Source organism: Ictidomys tridecemlineatus, chromosome X (genome assembly GCF_052094955.1).
Source record: "Ictidomys tridecemlineatus isolate mIctTri1 chromosome X, mIctTri1.hap1, whole genome shotgun sequence".
Lineage (NCBI taxonomy): Eukaryota > Metazoa > Chordata > Mammalia > Rodentia > Sciuridae > Ictidomys > Ictidomys tridecemlineatus.
The window spans coordinates 4941851-4963745 of record NC_135493.1 but is presented as its reverse complement, the minus strand read 5'-3'; the positions used below and the strand labels follow the sequence as shown (position 1 = coordinate 4963745).

The window sequence follows — 21895 nt, the reverse complement described above, 5'->3', positions numbered from 1 at the left end:
GAATGTTAATACAGCAACCATGTCAGGAAGACGGGGTGAGGTGTCCCCAGAGACCCAAAGAACATGTGAAGGAGGGTGAGCAGGTGGACCTCCAGTGTAGAGCAGCCGAGTGCCAATATCCTATGCCAGCCAAGGCAGTTTGGGGCAGTGCCTTCTGCGGGTTGGACTTCAAGGACACTGCATGGAGGCCAGGGCCAGACCTTTAGATGGTGTGTCTTAGGGCTGAGAGAATGGAAGACTACTCTGAGTCGTTCCCTTTGATGGTGAACGAAGCAGAGCAGAATCTCCACCTGGGGCAGGTGTGAGAGGTGCTGTGTGGTTGAACACAACAGGAGAGCTTGGTGCTCAGTTACCATCAACTGCAAGGATCTGTAGAGAGAGAAGACTGAATGTCTAAAGAAGTGAGGCCTAGAAGTCCCTGGCCAGGACCCCCTCTGCTTGGTTGGGAGAGCCAGAGCTGACTCTGCAGTAAAGTGGTGTTTTAATTAGGGTACCAGTGTAACTGCACCCATTGTAACCAAGCAGTTGATTTTGCATGGCGATGGAATGAATGGAAATCGTGGTTTGGATGGAACAGAGTCTGGGAGGGTAGGAGTGAGTCCTGACTCAAATCCTAACATTCTCCCAGTGGGGAAGACTCCTCTACGCCCACATTTTGCAATATGTTCACCCAGAGGAAATGTTTACTGAATTTGAGTCAGGGAGCTTCCGCTTTGGCTGATGGGGTATTCCATATCGAACTAAGCTGCATAATTTCCAGTGTGTGCTGGTGACAACCAATGCCAAGGATGCCCCGGAGTGGTAGAGGCTGGGATCCAGGACTATTAGGAACTGCAGCTATCTGCCACTCACTACCGTTCCTTTCCAGGGCAGGCACCAGCCCAGGAGCTTTCCATTCTGTACCCATGTCCCAAAACCTGTCCTACTGGACAGGTCTCATCAGTCTCCCTGGGCAGAAGAAGACCTGGAGGCTGACTGGCGGGGGACTTCTGACAGGAGAAGCTGGTTAGTGACGGGGCTGCAAAGAGACCCTTGGTCTGAATTCATCTTGAGCCCACGGTTTTCCCAGGACTCCCAGGCTGAGGGTGAACTTCTGACTTAGTAATAGTTTCTCAGCACTGCATAATGTCCCTCTGGTGACCCATAAGAAAGACCCTAGGGGAGGCCAAAATACTAAAAAGCAATCCTAGCACAAGCCTGTCTGAAATCTCAGTGACTTGCGGAGCTGAGGCAGGAGGATTGCTAGTTCAAAGCCAGCCTCAGCAATTTCCCGAAGCTCTAAGCCAGTTAGTGAGACCCTGTCTCTGAAAATAAAATAAGATGGGCTGGGGTTGTGGCTCTATGGTTAAGCACCCCTGGATTCAATCCTTGGTACCTAAATTAGTACATAAATGACAGCAATTCCAGAGAAGGTGGGGTTCTTTACAGTTGGTTCCTTGGGAGCTGATTGCCCAGTTCCAGTAGTTTCCCTCATTACAGTCACCATTTCCCTTGTTGTCCCCCATGTGCCAACTCTGGTACCTGGACTGCTACCCAGCCCTTCCCTGCTGCCTCCTCTGGAGCCTGTGTCATGTGACCCACAGCATTCTTACTGCCTGCAGAAGTCCCCTGGCTCTCCCACATCTCACCCGACTCCTGTCTGATAGCCACAGCCCCTTGGTCAGAACAGTTGTCTAGGGACGGTGGTCTTAGACCCACCAGCAATCCCTACCAGGGAGTTAGCGTGTTCTTTGATTTCCCAATGCACTTCACGTAGACTTTGACTTGGCCCACTGTCCATTGGTCTTTGAGATATAACCCTGAGGGTGGAGGGAGGCCCTTGGAGGCCACTTGGATATTGGCAGTGGGATTTTAGTGAGCTTCTTGTTTGACACTTGTCTAGGAAGTGAACACAAACAGATGGGCTTCTTTAAGTGGTCAGTACCTAACATCTCCCTGGAAGTGCAGATCAGGAGCGAGCATCTAATGAATCTGAACTCTGGAGACCCTGGAATCCTCTTAGGAGCTGAAAGTGCTTCCTTGGTGGAGATGCTGGCTGAAATTTGTTCAGTCCCTGGCCAGGGACTCACTCACACTAGCCAAGCACTGAGCTATATCCCTTGCCCTTGTCTGATTTTATTCTGAGACGGGGTCTCATTATTTCCCAGGCTGGCCTCAAACTCGCTGTCCTCCTTCCTCAGCCTCCCATGTCCCTAGGATTGTGGGTGTGCACCCCCCATGCCCACCTGCTGGCTCAAAATTTATCACATATACACAAAGAGAAAGCAACTCACCATCCTTTTACCACCTGTCTGCCACTGGCTTCACAGGAAAATGCTGGCTTCAGTGTGACTAATGGACCTGTCCAGGTGTTCAGGCAAGAATGGCCATGTGGAGGGTGGCAGAGGCTCAGTGGTTAAGATTTTACCCTGCATCAAACGAAAGGGGTAACCCTCAGCCTACTGAGAGGACGGTATTGCAGAGGCAAGTGCAGAAATGTCCTGTGGGGTGAAGAAGGGGAACCCTATCTGGTAGCTTTGACGTGATCCTCTTCAATTCCATGGGATACTGTTGGACTGAAGTCATCAGCCACAGCAGGCACCTAAAACTTCAAGGCAAATCTGGTCTTCTCAGAAACTGCTCCAAAAAAAAAATGAGTGTGGTGGCCTAACAAGGACAGTGTTTGCTCCCGGTTGAGCTCCTACTCTCTAACAGATTTGGGGAGAGAGTTCAAGTTCCCAGCCATATCCTCTCTCCTTCCTGGGCATGGGGCAACACTCCTGTCCACTGGCTCGTAGATAGGAAGGGACATGTGACATTTCCTTGCCATTGAGACAAGAGTGACAGTGTCATTTGGTCATTTCCCCAGTCCAGTTCTACATCCCTCCCACCTGGCATTTGAGAGCCAGTATGCATTTCCATGTTTTCTTCCTCCTTTCAATAACAAAACATAGGATGGAAGCAGTCTGGATCCCTGGGTCACCTGAGAGTAGAGCTGGGGGTGCACGCCTATCATCCCAGTGACTCAGGGGGCTGAGGCAGGAGGATCAAGGGTTCAAACCCAGCCTCAGCAACTTAGCGAGGCCCTAAGCAACTCAGTGAGAACTCGTCTCTAATAAAATATAAAAAATAAAAGGGGGCTGGGGATGTGGTTTGGTGTTTAAGGGCCCCTGGGTTCAATCCCTGGGACCAAAAAAAAAAAAAGAATTTTGTACACAAAACACAAACTTGTGTTTGGCCATTCAAGTCCCGAGTTTTGTCTGTGATATCAGCCAAAAGGTCTTCACTAATACGCAGCTGCTCACAAAGCTGAGTGCCCTCTGAGTAGAGAAGGGCATTCCCAGATGAGAGGACAGCATGGGCAGGGCAAGGGCAGGGAGCTCAGAGGACAGTACCAGGGATCCAGCGGTGCCCAGTCTGGCGCCTGGGGGCCTTAGGAGCACTGAAAGGGGCTTGGGCATGCTGAGGCCCAGAGACTGTCCGAGTGGTGGCTGAAGGTCTGGAGCCGAACCTGTGGGCCAGACTGCCGAGGGGAGTGCAGGGATGCTGCTCCTCAAGGAGCAGCCAGCAGTGTGAGCGATGATTCCTCCTCAGGACTAAGAGGAGCCTGGTGTCTTGCACTGCTAATCCCAGCAGATACTTTGTGACTTAAAACAGGTGATGGTTACCTAAGGGTCCTACAGAAGCCACAGGACACCAGGGTGTCTACATCAAATCAAATAAACACTGGCTCTTTGTGGAAGGCCAGAGGTGTGGGTTCCCCAGTCCAGTTCTTCACTTTCACCTCCCTCCCACCCAAGGGCCCAATCCCTTTATGAGTCCTCAGCCAAGTCCTCCAGAAGCCAGCGCTAGTGTTTGGATGTTAAATGTCCCCCAAGGGTCTGTGTGTCAAAGGCTCAGTCCCAGTGCAGCACCATTGGGAGGTCTTTGGGTCACTGGAGGGGGACTGTGGGACCCTGGCCCATCATGTCTCTCATTCTGGGCTGGGGACATCAACAATTTGCTCCAACATATGCTCCTGGCATGATGTGCCACCCTCAACAGAGGTCCAGAGACTTGGGTCCAAGGCCTGCAGCTGGCAGAACCTGGGGCTAAATATGGGCTTTTCTCCTCATAGACCAGCCGCCTGGAGCATTTCACTGTCATAACACTCCGCTGACCATCACAGGCTGTAATGACCATCATCATTCCTAGTCACGAGAATTTGCCTAAGAGACGAGACGTTGGCATTTAATGAAGGTCCGTGGCAGTTTAACTGAAAACTCCAGAAGCCTCCTTCACTGACACGACCCACAACCTCCATTTTATTGTACAGACGCTAAGTGCACGTGCTAAGGTGTGAGTGACACTGAGTCCTTGGGTGAATGCTTTTTGTTTGAAAGCATCTTCTCCACGGGAACTGAATCCAGACACAGGGACATGATGAGGCATTAGAGCCCATGGACTGAAAGGGCCCCTGGGTAGCATTTCTTTCCATCCCTCTTTGTGCTCCGCACATAAACAATGGGCTGAGCCTTGGACAGGACAAAGGGGACCACGTCCTTTGGGATGAGGACCCTAGTGCCTCTCAGCCTGGGGTAGGTGTCTTCCGCTGTAAACCCTTGCCCCCGGTACAGTGACTGTAAGGACAAACTGTCTCCCATGGATGTCCAAAACCAGCCTTGTGTCCTCATCTGTCATGGAGGGTGACTTTTGGGGGTTTTAACTGCTACCCACACGCTCAGAGTGGTGCAATCTTCAAAAACACGTGGTCAGGTGCCTGTTTGGGATGGTTCTGTCATGTCTAGCTAAATGAGAAGCAACTTTCCTTAGGAACATCTGTGGACCAGGCCTCAAGATTGTGCACGTGTTGGGCAATGAGAAGGGCAGCGGGGGGGGGGGGGGGAGCAGTGGAAACTAAGGGCAGTTTTGTCGTCATCTGCGCTTGGCAGTAAGCCGAGCTCCAGAGGAGCCTCCCAAGCTCAGCTGAGACGCTGCCCTCCAACCACACAACAGGGGGAAGGAACCCGATCCTTCAACACTAGAGGCGCTCCCGCCCTGCTTGGCACTGCTCTACTCCTAGTTTGGGACAACCTGACCAAGTGGCAATGAAACACACTCCTTATTTGGGCCCATGGGAGAAGATCCTAGCAACCCACAGGAGCAGTTGGAAGATACCAAGTAGGGAGGAGATGGCAGGGGAGGGGGGAGGAAAGCAGGGGGCTACCCACCAAAGGCTGGGCCACCGTACCTCGGAGGTATGGTCACCCAGCAGCCCACATGACCAGGCCTGGCTCAGTAATACCCAGGCTCAAACTAACTGGGGACTGGTCTTTGAGCAAATCACAGAGGATTGCAACAGGCCTCCTCTGTCTCTGGGAGTGGAGCCGCTATGGGGTCTTGGTTTCTCATCTCTTCTAGGGAGAGGCTGGCAGGTGACACAATGTGCCTGTCAGCATAAGGGAGACTTCTCTAGAAATGTGAACCACACCTTTGTACACTTTGAGCAAAGGGAAGCTGCCCCCCCCCCGCCCGCTGTCCCTCCCCTCCTCTCCCCTCCACCAGCACTCCCCCTCCAGCCTGGCTTCCTGTCAGCTCTGTGACATCGCATGACAAATAAAGAGGACGGTGATGTCAGTGCCTAGTTGCCTTGCTACGAGGCTCTAGAACTTCTCGGACTGTATTTATAGAGCCTCTTCCCTGGACGAAGGCACTTTAGACTCACTAGGAAGTCTACACCAGTCTTGGGTAGGAAATGCTCCTGATAGTGTAGTGCCATGGCCAGTGAGTGTGTCAAAGAGCACTCTGCAGTCCAGGTGGCCTCGCTGGTCAGCAAAGAGCCAGCGAGCAAGCCCCTATCTCATCCTTCACCTGATCCCAAGGTGAATTCAGGACAGGGTTTGGACCCGTATGGTGACCGAGCCCTGAGCCAAGATCCCGGCTCCCGAGAGAGCCAGCCGCCAGAAGAACCGAGCCAGCCGCCAGAAGGTAGGAGCCAGCCACCAGAAGGTAGGAGCCAGCCACCAGAAGAACCTAGGCGGCCGGTGACCAGCGAGGAAGGCACTGAGAACCTTCTCAGGCTCTCCTTCCCCAGAAAGCTTTGGGCAATAGTGGAGGATGACACCTTCAGGTCTGTGTGCTGGGGTGGCGAAGGAGACATCATGGTCATCGAGGCTGACCTTTTCCAGAGAGAGGTCCTTGGCCGGAGGGGTGCAGAGAGGATTTTTGAAACTGACAGCCTGAAGAATTTCATTCGCCAGCTGAACCTCTATGGATTCAGCAAGATCCGCCCAAAAGATGCATCAGCTTACTCTCGGGGGAAGAAGAGAATGATGGTAAAGTAGAAAGTACTCCTGTCACCTGTTTCTCGAATGCCTTCCTAGCGCCCCCAGATGAATCCCACTGCACAGGGCTCATTTCCAAGGATCACTGGTCTAGTGTGGTAGATCACCTATGGAAAGATGAACAATCAGCATTTCATGTTAAGCGACAACAACCCTTTAGAGATAATCTGAAGGCAAGGAAAAAAGGGCCGAGAGGCCAGTTACTGTCAAGCATGTGTTTGACCCCCTTGATCTATGAATTTTCTTTAGTGGGGTCACGCAGGAAGGGCAGCCACGCTGGCCAGGAACTTGAAAATGATTTCCTCCATTTCAAACCAAGTCCATTAGGATGCTGGGTGGGGGTGGGCGGAGCAAGGCACCCTTTACCCCAGGAAGGCTAAAACTTTTCCTTTTGTTTCAGATCTACCGCAACTCCAATTTCCAGAAGGACAAGCCAGGGCTCCTGGAAAACATCTGTAAAAAAGGAGAAGCCAGAAGCTCTGCTCAGGGTGGGACCTGCATACCAAGGCCACTGAAGAACCCGGCTGGGCGAGAGAGCGGCGCATCATCTGCCAAGAAAAAGAAGCTGGTCCCTACCAGACGCTCCCCACGCTTCCACCATGAGGTCAAGGCAGAGCACGTGCTGCCCCAGAGGGAAGCCCTGGACGACCAGGGGCCCAGAGGCACACAGCCCTTCATGCCCTCTGGGGTGTGGGCGATGAGCAGTGTCTCTGAACAACCCCTGGAAAAGCAGCTCCCGCAGGAGCCAAGTGGCCCCGATGGGGATGAAGACGGCACACCTTCCTCCCAAGCTACTGCCGGAATGGAAGGCGAGGGGGAAGTGCCCGGAAGCCCCCAGGCTTACCCTGATTATTGTTCAGTCATGTCTTTGTACAACACTTGTTATTCCATCCTGCTGGCCGCCCTCTCAGCCATGTCCCCAAGGGAGCCCCCGGAGGATGGTGAAGGTGAAGGCCAAGGCGAGGGTGAGGAGGATGATGACAATGAGGAGGAGGTGCAGGAGGGCTCCTCAGATTACAAATGTGCACTCTGTGAGCAGTTCAAGGACAACACAGGTCCTTGAACTCAGCCCACGCAGCACCAGTGATAAAAGTCAACCTTTTCTAATGTTGAACCCACTTTTGGTCTTGACAGAGGAAAACAAAACTCTGAAGGGGTCAATAAATGATCTAAAGAAGAGCCGCGAGTCCTGTTCTTTGTAACCTCCCGGGCTACTCTTGCACAATGTGGTGGCTGGTGCTGCTTAGGTTCCCCTAACCCCTTTCCTTTGGAAGCAGCAGCTGTTCCACGCCCCCAGCGGAGGACCTGGCTGGGCAATGGTGAGTGTGAGCTCAGCAAGATCTGGTCCCTGAATGGCCTGCTGCTCAGAAGAAAGAAGAGCCTGGCTCCTGACCTGGGAATCGCCTCACACAACTCAGGTATGTCAACGCAGGAGATTCCTTCCTGACAGGGCAACCCCACCCCGGAGTTGCCAGGAAGTCTCCCAACACACAGTGGGCCTCTTTGCAGGCCTAAAGTCAGGCTCCCATCTGGGAGGGGATGGACGGTACTATATCCTGCCTCACAAGAGTCAGGCCATGCCAGTCTCCATGAGGGTGGGGGGAGCCCCTGGTCCCCACAGATAACTACCACTACAGACTGTGCTACAAAGTCGCCAGAGATTGCTACAAAATAAACAGCACACGTGTCTCTACAAGAGTCGACCTGACTCAATCACAGCAGTATTTAGGATCCTCTGCTTGGGAAGGAAATAGCTGCATGACATCCATGCAGAACCCAGGGACACTTTTCCCACAGTGTGAGAATGACAAGAGGGAACAGATGGCTGCTCCAAGTCCAATGTTCTCTTCACCTGGGATGCACTGGGCCATGAACTGCTGGTCATTCTCCAGCAGGATTCAGTGCCAGGTCCCAGACTTCCCACCATGCCCCTGGGTGCTCTTCATGCACCCCAGAGCTCTGACTCAAAGAAAGAGCCGGGGAAACCCACAAGGGTGCCCCAAGCACTAAACAGTTACCATCTGGACATTTATTTGCACAATCTAGAAAGTAGCTGGACCAAAATTAGGGGCAATGCCAAGACATTTCCTGGTGGCCTTGCCTGTCCCCTGAAGGTCAAGGTACCACACAGGATCTCAATGAGCCCAAGGAGGCACTGCCCAGGGAAAGTCCGCCTCCCCCGTTCCCTTCTAGTGAGCATAGCAATCTGTGTCCACGAGCAGTGCTGAGGGCTGTGGCGATTCACACCTAACCTGATTTTCATGGGTCTGTTTCGTGATTTACTGGGTGTCTCAACAACTTTCCTCTCTGGAGCCCACAGCGGTCACACCTTGTGTGCCACGGGGATCAGATGTTCCGGGATGTCCACCTCAAACACATCCTTCCCCCCTTTCTGGGGTACGGGCTCCAGTAACCACCTGGGGTTCGAAACCACTGTCAAATACTTCTGCCGCAGGTTGGTAAGAACAGCTTGATTTTCCAGTTCCACAACCTCGTCGGGAGCTAAGTTTTCCGGGTACTGCAACGTTTCTCCGATGTCCACGAGCCCTGTGCCCAAGAGAAAACACACAGAAGGCTTTCCCTTCCATCATCCAAGGCCGGCCGTGTGATGACAGGGTGATTGAAAGGCACACTGCGGGAGCCCAAAATATCACTAAAAAGACTAGAGGCAAGTTGAGTCTTTCTCACTCAACACTGGTGACCTGCCACACTCTGTTCATGAAATCCAGGGTGACAGGAATAGGAAAGAGCCTTGTCCTCACTGAGGATGCACAAGGGATGGGTGGGCCCCATAAGACTGCTGAGGTGGCAGTTACATATCAGAAGGGCACCGTGCCTGCGGGGGTAACCACTGCCAACGGGACGCCTCAGGAGGTCACCAGGTGGCAGGTGCCAACGCGGGACCTGGACAGCTGAGAGGTTGGGCACGCGCCCAGGGAACATCACGGGTGTGGCAGGCACATGAAGCCGGGCAGGCAGCCTCACTCTAGAGGCCACTCAACTGGAAGGGCATGCAGTGCTGCCCCTTCTGGACTTGGAGGCACGCACTCAGTGGCCACGTGCCACAGACAGACACTTTTCAGATCACAAATAGCAACTGCAGCCCAGGGGAGGGAGGTGATTTACCAAGGTTGTGTGCAGCCAGGCCCGCAGACCCCCAGCCCAGTGCCTCTTGCGGCTCCTCCAAAGCTGTGTTGCTCAGGGAAACTGCAGCCAACGTGCCCACCAGTTCAAGGGAAAACAGAACAGAAGCCATGAACCTCAGAGTACCATCTGGGGGGCAAATCTGGAGCTCTCTGGACCCTGGTCGGCATGCCCCCACTTACCAGCTATCACTCCTCGGCCAAACTTCTCCCCTTCCCAGAGTAAGGCCTGGATCTGCCCAGGGCTCATCTGCAGCCTCTCCACCAGCAGCTCCCTCCAGGAGCTGTCTTCCCAGTCCCTCTGAGCAATGTGGATGGCAATGGTGCAGTTCTGGTGGCTCTTCAGCAGAGGATGCCACCGCGTTTCCAGGGTCTTGACTCCATTCAAGACAAAACCGGCATAAGGCTGCCGGAAGGACAGGCAGGAAAACTTCATCTTCTTCCCTTTGGGCTCACAGCCAGCAAAGCCGTCCTTCCCCCGGGCCCTGAAACCGCACTGACCTTGAGGGCTCGCTGCTTCTGCCTGTCACCACACAGTCACTGAGGCCCTGCTCCACCATGGGCTCAAGGCAGGGTGCTGGGGTTTGGATGATTCGGTTCCATCCTGTGGAGTCTTTGGCGAGCACGTGGAGCAGGATGGCAACAGCTAGAGAAAGGCACAGGCAGGGCAGTGTGTGGTCAGTAGCATGACCGGAGTCACCATGTCCTAGGTGAAAACAGAGGAGGGAGGCCCCCTTTGGCCCACATGGGGCTTCACCCTGAGTGGGCTGCCTTTGGCACAGAGGAACAGGCCTGGATCTCTCTTCTTCTGCCTGCCCACATCGCCCCAACACCACTCTCGGCACCTGGCCACGCCACCACAAGCACTGCCGTCCCTCAGTGTCTGGCTCCCACCCCTGCAGGCTGCTGCGCACGATTCCTGGGTGTCCAACATTTATCGATTCCTGTGTCAGAACTCCCTGTGATGTCAAGTGGCCTGTCAGTATCTACTCCAGACCCACTTGGGTGCCATGCCCCTGGAGCCCCATTCCCCACCCACCTGAGCCAAGGCAAGGGAATCCTGAGAATAAGAACAATTACCCAGTGTGCATACACCTTCCGTGTGCCCGGCCCTGGAATGCTCAGACGGAATTTAATCCTCAAATGACCCAGCAGGCCCAGTAGCACTTGCTAGGCCCCCTCTATGGCTGAGAGGAGGAGGAGCTGAAAGATGAAGCAACTGCCCACAGTGGAACAGACTGACCTCAGGCACTCCCTGACGAGGCCCTCACCTTTTTACGCATGTACCTCAGGAGACGACGGACCCCTTCCACAGGAAGCCTGTGCTATGCTCAGTGAGAAGCCCAGGCCCTCATCAGGGCAGCCACCAGGGCTTGATGGCAGAACCTCAGCTCACTCTTTGAAGGTCATGCCGCCTCGGTTTCCTTGGGGCTGTGAGGGCAGGCCAGGTGCTGGGAGCACCTAGTAGGACAGTCCCAAATGGTGGCTACTCTTGGTAGCGGCAGCAACATCAAGCCTGGGGTCCTGTCCTCTGGCGCCTCTGCCCTTCACCCATGAGCTGCCCCCTCCACTCTGCCTAGTGCCTCCCTGTACCCTCTTCAAGCCCATCCACTTCACCCCAAGTATCTCCTATGGTTTTAAGGAAACACGCCCACCCTCCAAAGACAAGGCCCCGTCAGGACAAAAGAAGCCTGGCACTCATTCCTCCACCAACCCACAGCCTCCCTTTCTGTGCCAGATCTTCTGCCTTCCTCCTCCTCCTAGGGCTGGGCTTCCCCTAACAAGTCATCCTTTCTCTACCTCACTCCAGGGCCTGGGCCTCGCCTCTGTGCTCTCACTCAGGAAAACTACTCCCCCCTGACACAAAAGGACTCCTCTGCCCGCACATGCTGCGTCACGTGAAGGATGTTCCTCTAGCTTCTGTCTCCCTCCGCGATAACTCTGCACAGCACAGACCTCAGCAAAGCTCTCTACATCTCCCTCCTCACCTCACCGAACTCAAGCCCTCGCTACATGAACCCTCCCCTTTGGGTATCTGGTATCCCACAGGCACTGAATATGGGTTTGGCTACTTCTGTCGTCACCTCACATGACCCTCAGCAGCCCAGGTCTGGCTGACCATCCCCTTTCCAACTCCTTCCCTGGCTTCCAGAGTGCTTGCTGGCCCCTCTACTCCATGGCCCACTGGCCAAACTTTCTTGGCCTCAGCCTTTCCTGGTCAGGCCAACAGACTGAGGACCCAACCCCTGCACACCAAATCCACCTCCCTTCCACATCTGTAGGTGGGGTCACCACCTATACCATATCTCTGCCCCAGACCTAGAGCTCTCCTTCCTCCCTCTCTTTCCCTCATCCACCACCTATGTCCCATGGCCGTATCTCCAAAGTCTATCCCCAATCTCATGCCATGCCATGGTCGGTCTACATGGCCATCATCCCAGTCCAATCTCCGACCACCTGCTGGCTTCTCAAGCAGTATCCTCATCACTGCTCAGCATGCGGCACTGCTCTCTGGCATCCAAGCTGCAGTCAGAGCGACCCCAATTCAGGGGCAACCACATCATGGCACTCCTCTGCTGAAACCTTCCAAGGGTTCCTGCCCAACCAGGGCAGAATGGACACTTCTCACCAGGCCCACAAGCTCCCTCCTGATCTGGTTCCTTGCCCCTGCCATCAGCCCTCTTTCCCCTTTATCCACCTCCCTGCTGCTGCTGCTGCACAGGCCTGTCTTCCATCCCAGGGCCAGTTCCTACCCCAGGGCCTTTGTTGGGTCCTCAGGGTTTCCCTGTGTCCCCTTAGAAACCCTATCTTGAAGGGCTTTACCCCCAGCACCTCAAACCACAACCATAAATATAAAGATGGATGTTTTACAAATGGAATCCAGTAAAATTCAACTGTCTAGGGTGGCCCACATCCAGTATAGATGGTGTCCTTACAAAACTGAGGAATTTAGAGGTGTGCAGACACAGAGGGAAAACACCATGAGAAGATGAAGGCAGACATCGGGGTGATGCTTCCTCAAGTCAAGGAACACCGAAGATTGCCAACCGACAGCCAGAAGCTGGGAGAGGGATAGAGCAGATTCTCCAAGGGACCACAGAAGACACAGAGGCCCCTGACACTTTGGTTTCACATTCCAGCCTCCAGAAATGTGTGGGGATATCTTCCTGTTCCTTAAGTCACCCAATTTGTGGCACTTTCTTACGGCTATCTTGGCAAAATAATAGATAGGTGTGAGGTGTTCCCCACCCATACATCTCCACAAAGTAGGGCCAGACCTTTCCATTCAATAGCACTTCAAGCACATTCTTCCTTCTCTGTACCTCTTGATCTGCGTCATTATTCGTCCTCTGGATGGCATCCCACTCTTGGCGGTCCCATAATTTACACAATCACGCATTGCTCTACTGATGGATAGTTAGAAGCTGCTTCCCACTTTCTGCCACTAGAATTGATATTCTTTGTCACAAACTTGTTGGCATACACATCAAAGATGCTGAAATAGGCCAGCAAGTGGCCTTCCACAAAGACTCACCCAACCAGTGGTGCCACTGTCCCACACACAGCCCACAGCATCATCATCCTGCTGATGGGTGACAAAGGATCCCCTATCCTCATGACTTATGAGGAAGGCAGAATGCCTCTCACCAGGCCTCGCCATTTCTATCTCCTCTACTGAGATATGTGACCAGAGTGAAGGTCTGCCTAGTTCCCACCACTCAGCTTCTGAGGTGACACCTTCCTCATGGACACCACAAAACCACAACTCTGAAACATGACCTGCGTGGGTGGACTCCCGAGTGACAACTAAAGGAAATCAGGGGGTTGAGCCCCCTCCTGCCTGGGGCTGCAGAGGGTACCTGCCTGGGGCTTGAGGGGGAAGCCCCATTCTGCTTGTCTCAGCTTCTTCACCTGCACAAGGACAGGAGATAAGGAGGGCAGGTGAAGGATAAGACAGCAATGCCGTATAGTGGCACCAGAAGGCTTTCCTACTCAGCGAGCACCAAAGACCAGGACTATCTGGGAGGGCATGTTTCAAGGGGAACACACATGTGCACCTCACCAGAGCCTGGGTCTGCTACCGATGCCCACGACAGTGCGGCTAGTCCCCTCTGGGTCAAGGATCACATGATGTATCAGTTAGGTGGGTGGGAAGTCAGTTTGGGAAAGGAGCCCTGCTCTTAGGCCAGGACCCAGGATCCAAGAGCAGAAAACTGGCACCTCTCCTCACATGGTCTCGGGGCCAAGGTTTGGAGGCCCCAAATCACATCACCCTCACTTTAATTCTGGGCAGACCTCACAGGGCACAGCGACCCAGTGCAGAGCTGAACATCTCATCGCCTGGGGTCTCAGGGAGTCCACAGCTCAAGGTAAGGTGGGGCAGGTGTCAGTGGAGCAGCACACTAGCTGTGTGCTGGCAGAAGCACATCACAAACACGCACTTGGCCCAAGATAGGGCGTGAAGCCTGTCGGAGTAGGAGCTGACCAGGGCTCCAATGCATGGGTTTTGAGTCCCACTTCCAGGGAAACCCCAGTCCAGAGGCACCTTAGGAGAAGCGAGGAGCACACAGGCGCCCGCAGGGGTGATCCTGGCTCTTAGGTCGCGGGCAGTCTCAGGACTCTGGACTCACTGGCACTGGTCCAACTCCGACCTGCGACCATCAGACCGCACAGTCCACCGCGGCCCAGGAGAGGCCACCAGCCCTGAGAAGGGCTCCGCCGGCTGGTGAGGAGATGATGAGGCCCAGGAGAGCGCTGGGCCGGTGTTGGGGCTGCGCTGCTGCCGCCTCTGGGACACCTTAGGTTGTGGGCAGGGGCTCGCAGGCATTAACGCTGGCGCCTTAGCCCAGCCCCCAAAGTCCCTTCCAGCAGGAGCACAGGCAGGCACGCACGCACCCACCCACGCATGCAAGCACGCCGACACGTGATTACGTACAACTCACGTCGGTTCGCCGCTTGTTTGTACCCAGCCAATCAGGCCGACCGCCTGTAGCCACGTGCCACGGATAGGGAGCCACGCGCGTACGTAGTCATGCACTTATGCCAGCACGCACTTCCTCCCCAAGCGGCAGGGAGAAAATGCTGTTGGGACTCCCTAGGCCCTGACGCCCTGGCCCATCCCGCCAGGATCAGAGCTCTGCAGTCCCGTGACCAGGAAGAGGGAGTAGAGTTAGAAAAGGACCCACGGGAGTCAAAGGAAAGGTTGGAATGAGGCCAGCCTCAGAGAACGTTAGGGACGGTGCTGCGGGGAGGGTTGGAGCTTAGAGAAAGGCCAGCCATGAGAGAGTGCTAAGGTAGGAGTTTTGAGCGGGTTGAGTATGGAGGTAGGAAGGGGGGACATTGCTGAGGTATAAGCTGGGGGCGCGGGAGGCCGCCAGGGTAGCTGAGCGAGGCTTCTGGGAGTGAGGTAGGAGTTGGGGCGGGGCTGTAAGGAATGAGGATGAGTTGGGGGCGTGGCGGGAGGAGTGACGTAGGCGTTGGAGGCGTGTCAGTGGGAGGAGCTGGGCGGGGCTGCGGGTGGAGCTGTTCAGGGCTGTGAGGAGTGAGAGAGGGGCTGTGGGCGGGTTTCTCCAGAAGAGCTCGGCGGGGCTTAGGTAGGAGTTGGGGGCGGTGTTTCCATGAGTGACCTAGGCTCTGGGGGCCTGACAGCAAGGAGTGAGATAGGAGCTCTGGGTGGGCTTGTCCACAGGAGCTTGGCGGGACTGCAAGGAGTGAGGTAGGAGTTGAGGCGGGCCTGCAAGAATGAGGTGGTATTTGGGAGCGGGGCTTTCAGGAGTGAGGGAGGAGTTGCGGGCCTGTTTGCGGGAAGAGATGGGGGTGGAGGTGTGCTGGGCCTAGAGCAGTGGGGTGGGTGTTCCGGGCAGGGTTGCAAGGAGGAGTTTCCCGAGGCTGCAAGACCTAGAAGTTTTGGGCAGGGCTGTGAGGAGTGAGGTGGAAGTTGGTGGCGGGCCTGTAAGGAATGAGAAAGGTAGGGGCGGGGCTTGGTGTGACGTAAGTGTTGGGGGCGCGTTAGGGGGGGCTGCGGGTGGAGTTGGGCTTGGCTGTGAGGAGAGAGAGTTCTGGGCGGGGGTGGGGAAACCTGTAGCCGAGCCCAGGGCTGCAAGGAGGTAGGAGTTGGGGCGGGCCCTATGGGGAATACGTAGCTGTTGGGGGCGTGGCTGCAAGGAGTGAGGTGGGTTTGGGGCTGCAGGTGGAGCCAGGCGGGCCCGCAGGTGGAGCAGGGTGGGCGGGGTGAGTAGGGGTGGGGACCGGATGTGGGAGAAGCCAGGCGGGACGGTGAGTTGTAGGGCGGGAGTTGGCAGCGGGGCTGCGGGGAGTGAAGCAGGTGTTGGAGGCAGGTCTGCGGATAGAGTTGGGCGGGGCTACGTGGAATGAGAGAGGAATTGGGAGGGGTGGTGCGAAGGAGTGAGGTGGAGTTGAGGATGGAGCTGTGGACTAAGGTAGAAGTTGGGGCGGGGCTGTGAGTAATGAAATAGCGTGGGAGGAGCTGGGCGGGGCTCAAGGAGTTGTGTACTGTTTGGGAGCTGGCCTCTGTAGGAGGCGGCTGGGTGGGGCTGAGTGCCCAGTTCCTGAGTTCCTGTTGGGACTGGGCTGAGGGAGAAGTGTTGGAGCTGGCCTGGGTGCAAAATCCCAGTGGCTCTGGAGGCTGAGTTGAGAGGATCACGACTTCATAGCCAGCAACAGCTAGGGGCTATGCAACTCAGTGAGTCTCTGTCTCTGAAAATGCAAAATTTGGCTGGGAATGTGGCTCAGTGATTGAGTGCCTCTGATTTCAGTCCCTGGTACCAAAACACAACAACAACAAAAAATGTGGAGCTGGGTAGGGCTATTATTACTCAGGTAGGAATTGGGGTGGGGCCGAGTTTTAATGTGTCATGGGAGTCTGGCCTCAAATGCAAAGGTAGGAGTAGTTGTGGGCTACGTTCAGGGGCAGGAGTTGGAACTTGGGAGCTGGGCAGGGCTGTGAGTTACTATGCAGGAGTTGTGGGTGGGGTTGAGAAACCCAAGTAGAGTGGGGTGGATTTATGGGAGGACTAGGGAAGGGCTTATGAGTGGTAAGATTTCAGATGAGGAGCATGGCTATGAGGAGCTGGGCACAGGTATGAGAGCTGGGTTAGGAATTCTGGGGGGGGGCGGGGAGTGTGGGAAGAGCTGGGTGGGTCTATGAGCCCTTACTGGAGCAGGATGGGGGGCAGCTTTGTGGGAGGGGCAAGGGAAGAGCACAGAGTTTTATGGGAAAGAGTTGCGGTTTTCTTTCTTTTTTCTTTTTTTTTTTTTTTTTTGGTATTAGGGATTGAACCCAGGGGCACTCTATCGCTGAGCCAGAAACCAGCCCATCCCCAGCCCCCCTCCTTTTTAATATTTTATATGGAGACAGGTTCTCACTGAGTTGCTTAGGGCTTCACTAGGTTTCTGAGCCTGATGAACTCGCCATCCTGCCTCAGGATCCCAAGCCACTGGAATTACAGGTGGATGCCACCTGACCTGTCTCTGAGGTTGTCTTTATAGGAAAGAGCTGGGGGAGAAGTAACTATGCAAGAACAGGGTGACTTGTGAGAAAGGTGAGCTAGGCGCTAGCACAGAACTGGGGGAAGGAGGGCGGAACTGGGGGCAGATGTGGCTGAGGAGATGCTGATTATAGCGAATAGGCAGAACTGTGGCTAAGAATTGGGGGAGTTGCTGAGTGCTCAAGCACTCTGGAAGGAGCTGGTGCAGAGATGCAGGCAGATCTTTGGAGAGAGCTGGGGAAAGACAGTGCTGCACCAGGGAGGGGGAACCTGTGGTCAAGTTGGGGGAGGAGCTCTGGAGGAGCCCACAGAGCTGTGGGAGGAGCTTCCAGAGGCACAGGGCAGAACTGAGGAGGAAGCTTAGTCAAGAGGGGAAAATGGCCAAACCAGGGTCCTCATGGACCTAACCGAACCCTGAGTGTGTACTTTAGGGTGCACTCCAGAGGAATGGCAACTGGGAGAAGGGAGACGCCTGCCTGTGTCCACAGAATTCGGGGCTGAGGCTTGCACCACAGGGATGAACCCCCATAGCTTTCCTTTCCCCTAGATGCATTGTTGGTTCCTGCCAGTGAGGCAGGGAATAACCATCTTTTGTTTTGAAGGGAGCCGAATAGCACCACCCTATGTGCTGCTGCCCCTCAGACCTAAGTTGCCAAAACCACATCCCAACTTCGTGCCAGCCTGGCTTTTCCTCTTTCACACCACAGCCTTCCCTCAGGATCACCATGCTTCCTTACACTGTCCTGCCCAGGGACTGGAGAGCCAAGTTCTAGGTCCCTGCCTCTACCTTACATGTAAGAAGACAGATTCCTCTTCCTTTGTTCCCTTTGCTACCTGCTGAGGTCAGGCCACATTCTCTGGTGTCTGTGCTATTCCCTGATTTTCCTGACTGGCCTAGAGTCCTGTGTTGTGTGTTTTCTGTTGGTCCTCCACACAGTACCCTTCACTCTCTACCTTGCAAATCAGTCCCCTACTGAAAACCTGCCAAGCCTTCTCCTGTTGGGGTGCAGGTGCCTCAAGTTTCAGCCTGAGCTCTCTCCCCTCTTCTGGACTAACACTGGCCAGAGTCAAAGTGTGCTTTGGGGTACCTGGTCCCTGACCCAACCTGTGCCACAGGACTCCTTGCTTTGAAGCTATGGTTCGTACAGAATAGAATGTCCATCCCCTCTTATCCTGACAACCTATCCTCCAGAGCACAACTTTCAATTCACCTTCACTGTTTCATAATCAAGTATCCTATTTCTGGTAGACCCATGCTCCAAGCATTAGGTCCTTGTAACCCAGAGCTGCAATTGCTCTCCCGGAGTCTGTGGCCACAGCAGCATCTCTAAGTTCCTGGAAGGCCAGGGTGCTTTTACTCCTTTCTGTAAGCTGGGTGCCGGGCATAGTAGCTGCTTAGTAAACATTGGATGGACAGAGGTGTGGTCTCTCCCAGTGAGAGGTCCTTACACTTTTCCTGGAGAAGCTCAAGAAAACAGGAAAGCTGGAGGCAAAATGAGTGGGAGAGGGTACCTTGTTCACATGAGGGAGGCCTCAGGCCTCAAGGAGCTTTAAAGTTCATATGGGACTCCCACCTAGGTGGTGTCCCCTCCAGGTCTCTTTCCTCCACAAATCGCTCCAGCCCCTGCCCAGCACCACAGCATCTCCTCAGAGCTGTTTGGAATCTAAGTGAGGGTCCCATGAATGTGTGCCATTCCTGTTCTTAGGCCCTGTTGTTTGATGAGCTGGAACTTGCCTAAGGAGCTGTATTCTCATAGCATATGGCTGCTAGTGGGGGACTCCATGGGGACATAATGTAAGCGCTCCTGTTTCTGACTCTTTGGGCTGTTCCTTGCTCTCGGATATGCTGAGAAGTGGGGTGCAGTTCACAGATTGATGCACCATCTCCCTGGGCATAAGAGTGCCCAGCAGAGGCCTGATCTGTTGTCTGATCAGGAGGTGAAGTCCCAAGGTAGCAGCGGCAAGTCCAGCTCTGTGCTGCAGCAGTGGGGCCTTGGAAGCATCGCCTCACTAGGTTTTGCGTGGGGAGGTCTTTGGCTGCCACAGAGAAAAGGACAAGGATGCTTTTCCACCTTGATTTTCATTACACATAAAAAGTCAACGGCAGCCCTGGAAATGGTCTGATGTCTGACCTCCTGATCACATTCTCTTCACCAGCGGCTCCCTGTCTCCTCTCATGGACCATATCCTGATGGGGACTCACTCCCACCTTCTCTGGCCATCACGGGTCAGTTGTGCCCTCCCCTCCCCAGACCCATCTCTCTTCCTCCTTCCACTGTGTTTTTCTTGCAGGGGCTCCAGAGCCTCCAGGCCAGCAGTAGCCTGCAGATATGTGGAACCTTTTGGGGTTCCTTCCTCTGCTCCTTCTCAAGCACCTTCTCCTCGTCTACTCCCCACTAACACTGAGCTTTGCTCAACTCCTGGGATCAGGATTGAGTCTCCTCCACAAGCTCTGCTTTCTTCTCCAGACCAAGCCTTCAGCACAGGAGCCTTTGAGGGCTATTCCAGATTCAAACTAAAACAGATGCAGATAGTAAAGAGCCAAGTATGACCTTTGTGTGTTTCTGTGAATTTATGGTGCCAAAACATTATTAGCAGCTTTTAATTTAATCAGACTATACTTTTTTTTTAGTGTACTGAATATTTAACCCAGGGATGCTCTTCCAGTGACCTTCATCCCCAGCCTTTTTTGTCATTTTGAGACAAGGTCTCACTAACGCTGGCCTTGGACTTGTGATCCTCTTGCCTCAGCCTTTCAAGTAGCTTGGATTACAGACATGTAGCACTGTGCCTGGTCCTGACACACTCTATTCTTTACTCTCCTAATAGTTCAGTCTTTATGCAAACAAGCACTGAGCCATGTGATGTGCCCTCCAAAGCTGGGGAGGGTTGGAATGTCATGCCATGGCCTAGTGACAAATCCAGATTATTTGTTTCCATGATTGGAGGGTGATGCCAGAAGACAAGTTGTCAACTCCTCTCCATGGTTCCTAGGCTGGAGTTTTGGGATCAGTGGGCTCTCTACAGAAGACCCATTCTGCTGACATGTGCCTCCACACTCACTGTAGCAACTTTGGAAAGTACAGAAACGTGTATGAGAATCAGAAGCAAAGAACGGTCCTGAGGTCATTTCTGAGAGGCAGGAACATTTATTTTTCTTGCTTTTTCCTCCTATACAGTGTTTGGTTATTCAATTGAGCACATGCTGTATTGCAGTTTTTCCTCCTCCTTTTTTTTTTATTATTATTATGATAAGAGTTCGCCCATATTCTGAAAGGTTACTCAGGAAATTGACCCGATATGGCAGTAGCTCTGCAGCCCATTGTGAATTCCACCCCTCCATGTTCAAGACCTCACAGCAGTCAAATCCTCAGGGAATGAATCATCCCACTTTGGATCCAGCAACATCCTCTGTCTAGTTAGGTAAGCACAGCAGTTCTTACTGAGGCCACCTTTCCCATGGAGCTTATTGAGACTCCAGATATGAGTGTCTCATGGGACACTGTGTGCAAGAGCCTTCTCTGGTTATTCCCATTTCCCTGCTGTTCAGTGACCCAGCACATAGCCATTGTTGCCTTCAGGCAGGGCTGGGGGAACATCATAGCATCTACTTGCCATGGTACCGCAGCTTCCTTCCTGGGGACCTGGCCACCATGTTATTCAATGTGTTCCAGTTCTGGAAGCTGGACTGGGGCAGGAACTGAGCAGGCAAGGTGAGTGGTTTGTTGGCATGGCTGCCCTCAGCCTCCTGCTCACTCACCCTTGCTCCCTTTGAGTGTCCACCTTGAGCTGTACCGTGTTGGTTGTGATTTTGCTGTGCTCTAAGGGAGGCTGGCTTGTGCTGGTGGTCTCCATTGCTCTCAACTGTGGAGGATGTGTAGCCCTCAGCTCAGCTTCTGTGTGCTCAGTGTTGTTCAATGCTGCCCCAACCTCTATTCCCGCTGCTGCTGCTGTGGCTAAGAAAGAGGAGGAGGAGAGGGTGGCAGGCTATTGGGCTTTTCCCTGGGAGCCTTGTTCTATACGAGGCTCCCTTGGGGTTGGCCTGTAGAGGAGCAACTGCCAAGCTTCTGAGTGATGCTGGTGTCCTTTCTTCAGCACATCCCTGAACCTCTTGGTACAGGATGTGTCTTCTGAGCCCTCTGGGGCACATACTCCCCTGGGAAGTCTTCTGGCTTCACCTGTCTGTCCAGTTCCAGCAGACCCACTCTTTTCACCCTTGTCTCCCTTCTTTTATTTACTGTCTGCCATGGCCCTGCTAGCTTTTCAAGGCTGTTCTTCCTAGAACAGTGGTGTTTCCTGGTTTCTAGGATCCATCCCAGTAGTGAGTTTGCAGCATCCTAGGGGCCTTGCCAGGGCTTTAGGTTATGTGTCTAATTAGGGAATGCTTATCTGAGTTTTCAGAACCCCTGGTCAGGCTCCCTTAGTGTCCTATCCTCTAGGGACTCCGACTGGCCATTGGTGGGGGTGTGTGCTGTTCCTTCATCTATAGGTATCTTCTGTGTCTTCCTTATCAGGCCCAGCAGCCCTGTCCGTGTTGTGCTGTACTGTCCTAACTCTGCTCAGACATGTGGCAGCAGGTTGGCCCCATCCTGCTATTCTGAGCCCTCTCCTGGTTGTAATACTGCAGGCCCCACAGCCAGCTGGGATGGTTGGACACCCTTCCTGCCGGCCAGATACAGTGAGGACAGCTCCTAGGAAGGAGGTCTGCTGTGGGGGAAAAGATTCCTATAACTCCCTTGGGAATGGCGTGAGGTGGGGGCGGGGTGAGTCATACTGTAGGCTCACAAGTTTCAGAGACATTTGGGGAGTCTGACATTTGGGATCTTCTGCTTGTCCCTGCTCCCCGTGTTTGACAGGCAGGTCTGTGCACAGTGCTTCTGCCCTTGGCAAGACTGAGTTGCCTTGGTTGAACATCCAGCCATCTTTGGAGGCCGGCCTCCTT

The 21895-nt window shown here is 54.0% G+C and overlaps 2 protein-coding genes and 1 long non-coding RNA gene across 6 annotated transcripts; 2 read left to right on the top strand and 1 right to left on the bottom strand.

Annotated features, from left to right (window-relative positions):
- Positions 1 to 4255: 4255 nt before the first annotated feature.
- On the bottom strand, positions 4256 to 14373 carry Eola2 (endothelium and lymphocyte associated ASCH domain 2). 3 transcript variants are annotated; one of them, XM_013364367.4, is made up of 5 exons: positions 13992 to 14373; positions 9629 to 10091; positions 9429 to 9509; positions 8632 to 8849; positions 4256 to 6409 (listed from the first exon to the last, which is right to left on the bottom strand). In XM_013364367.4, the coding sequence occupies exons 2-5, from the start codon at positions 9879 to 9881 to the stop codon at positions 6338 to 6340; spliced, it is 624 nt and encodes a 207-aa protein (XP_013219821.2). In that variant the 5' UTR covers positions 9882 to 10091; positions 13992 to 14373; the 3' UTR covers positions 4256 to 6337. The 3 variants fall into 3 exon arrangements, with proteins under 3 accessions (XP_013219821.2, XP_040142638.1, XP_021591060.2); XM_040286704.2 differs by having other exon boundaries at positions 8720 to 8849; positions 13992 to 14372; XM_021735385.3 differs by lacking the exon at positions 9429 to 9509 and having other exon boundaries at positions 13992 to 14372.
- Positions 5736 to 7481, top strand: Hsfx4 (heat shock transcription factor family, X-linked member 4). Its single transcript, XM_005338533.5, has 2 exons — positions 5736 to 6293; positions 6703 to 7481. The coding sequence occupies exons 1-2, from the start codon at positions 5736 to 5738 to the stop codon at positions 7363 to 7365; spliced, it is 1221 nt and encodes a 406-aa protein (XP_005338590.3). The 3' UTR covers positions 7366 to 7481.
- Positions 14374 to 14406: 33 nt separating the features above from the next.
- LOC144371676 (uncharacterized) lies at positions 14407 to 19504 on the top strand. Of its 2 annotated transcripts, none has more exons than XR_013431639.1 (3): positions 14407 to 15413; positions 17556 to 17747; positions 19111 to 19504. It is a non-coding gene; the product is annotated as an uncharacterized LOC144371676 (long non-coding RNA). The 2 variants fall into 2 exon arrangements; XR_013431641.1 differs by having other exon boundaries at positions 14431 to 14647.
- Positions 19505 to 21895: the final 2391 nt, after the last annotated feature.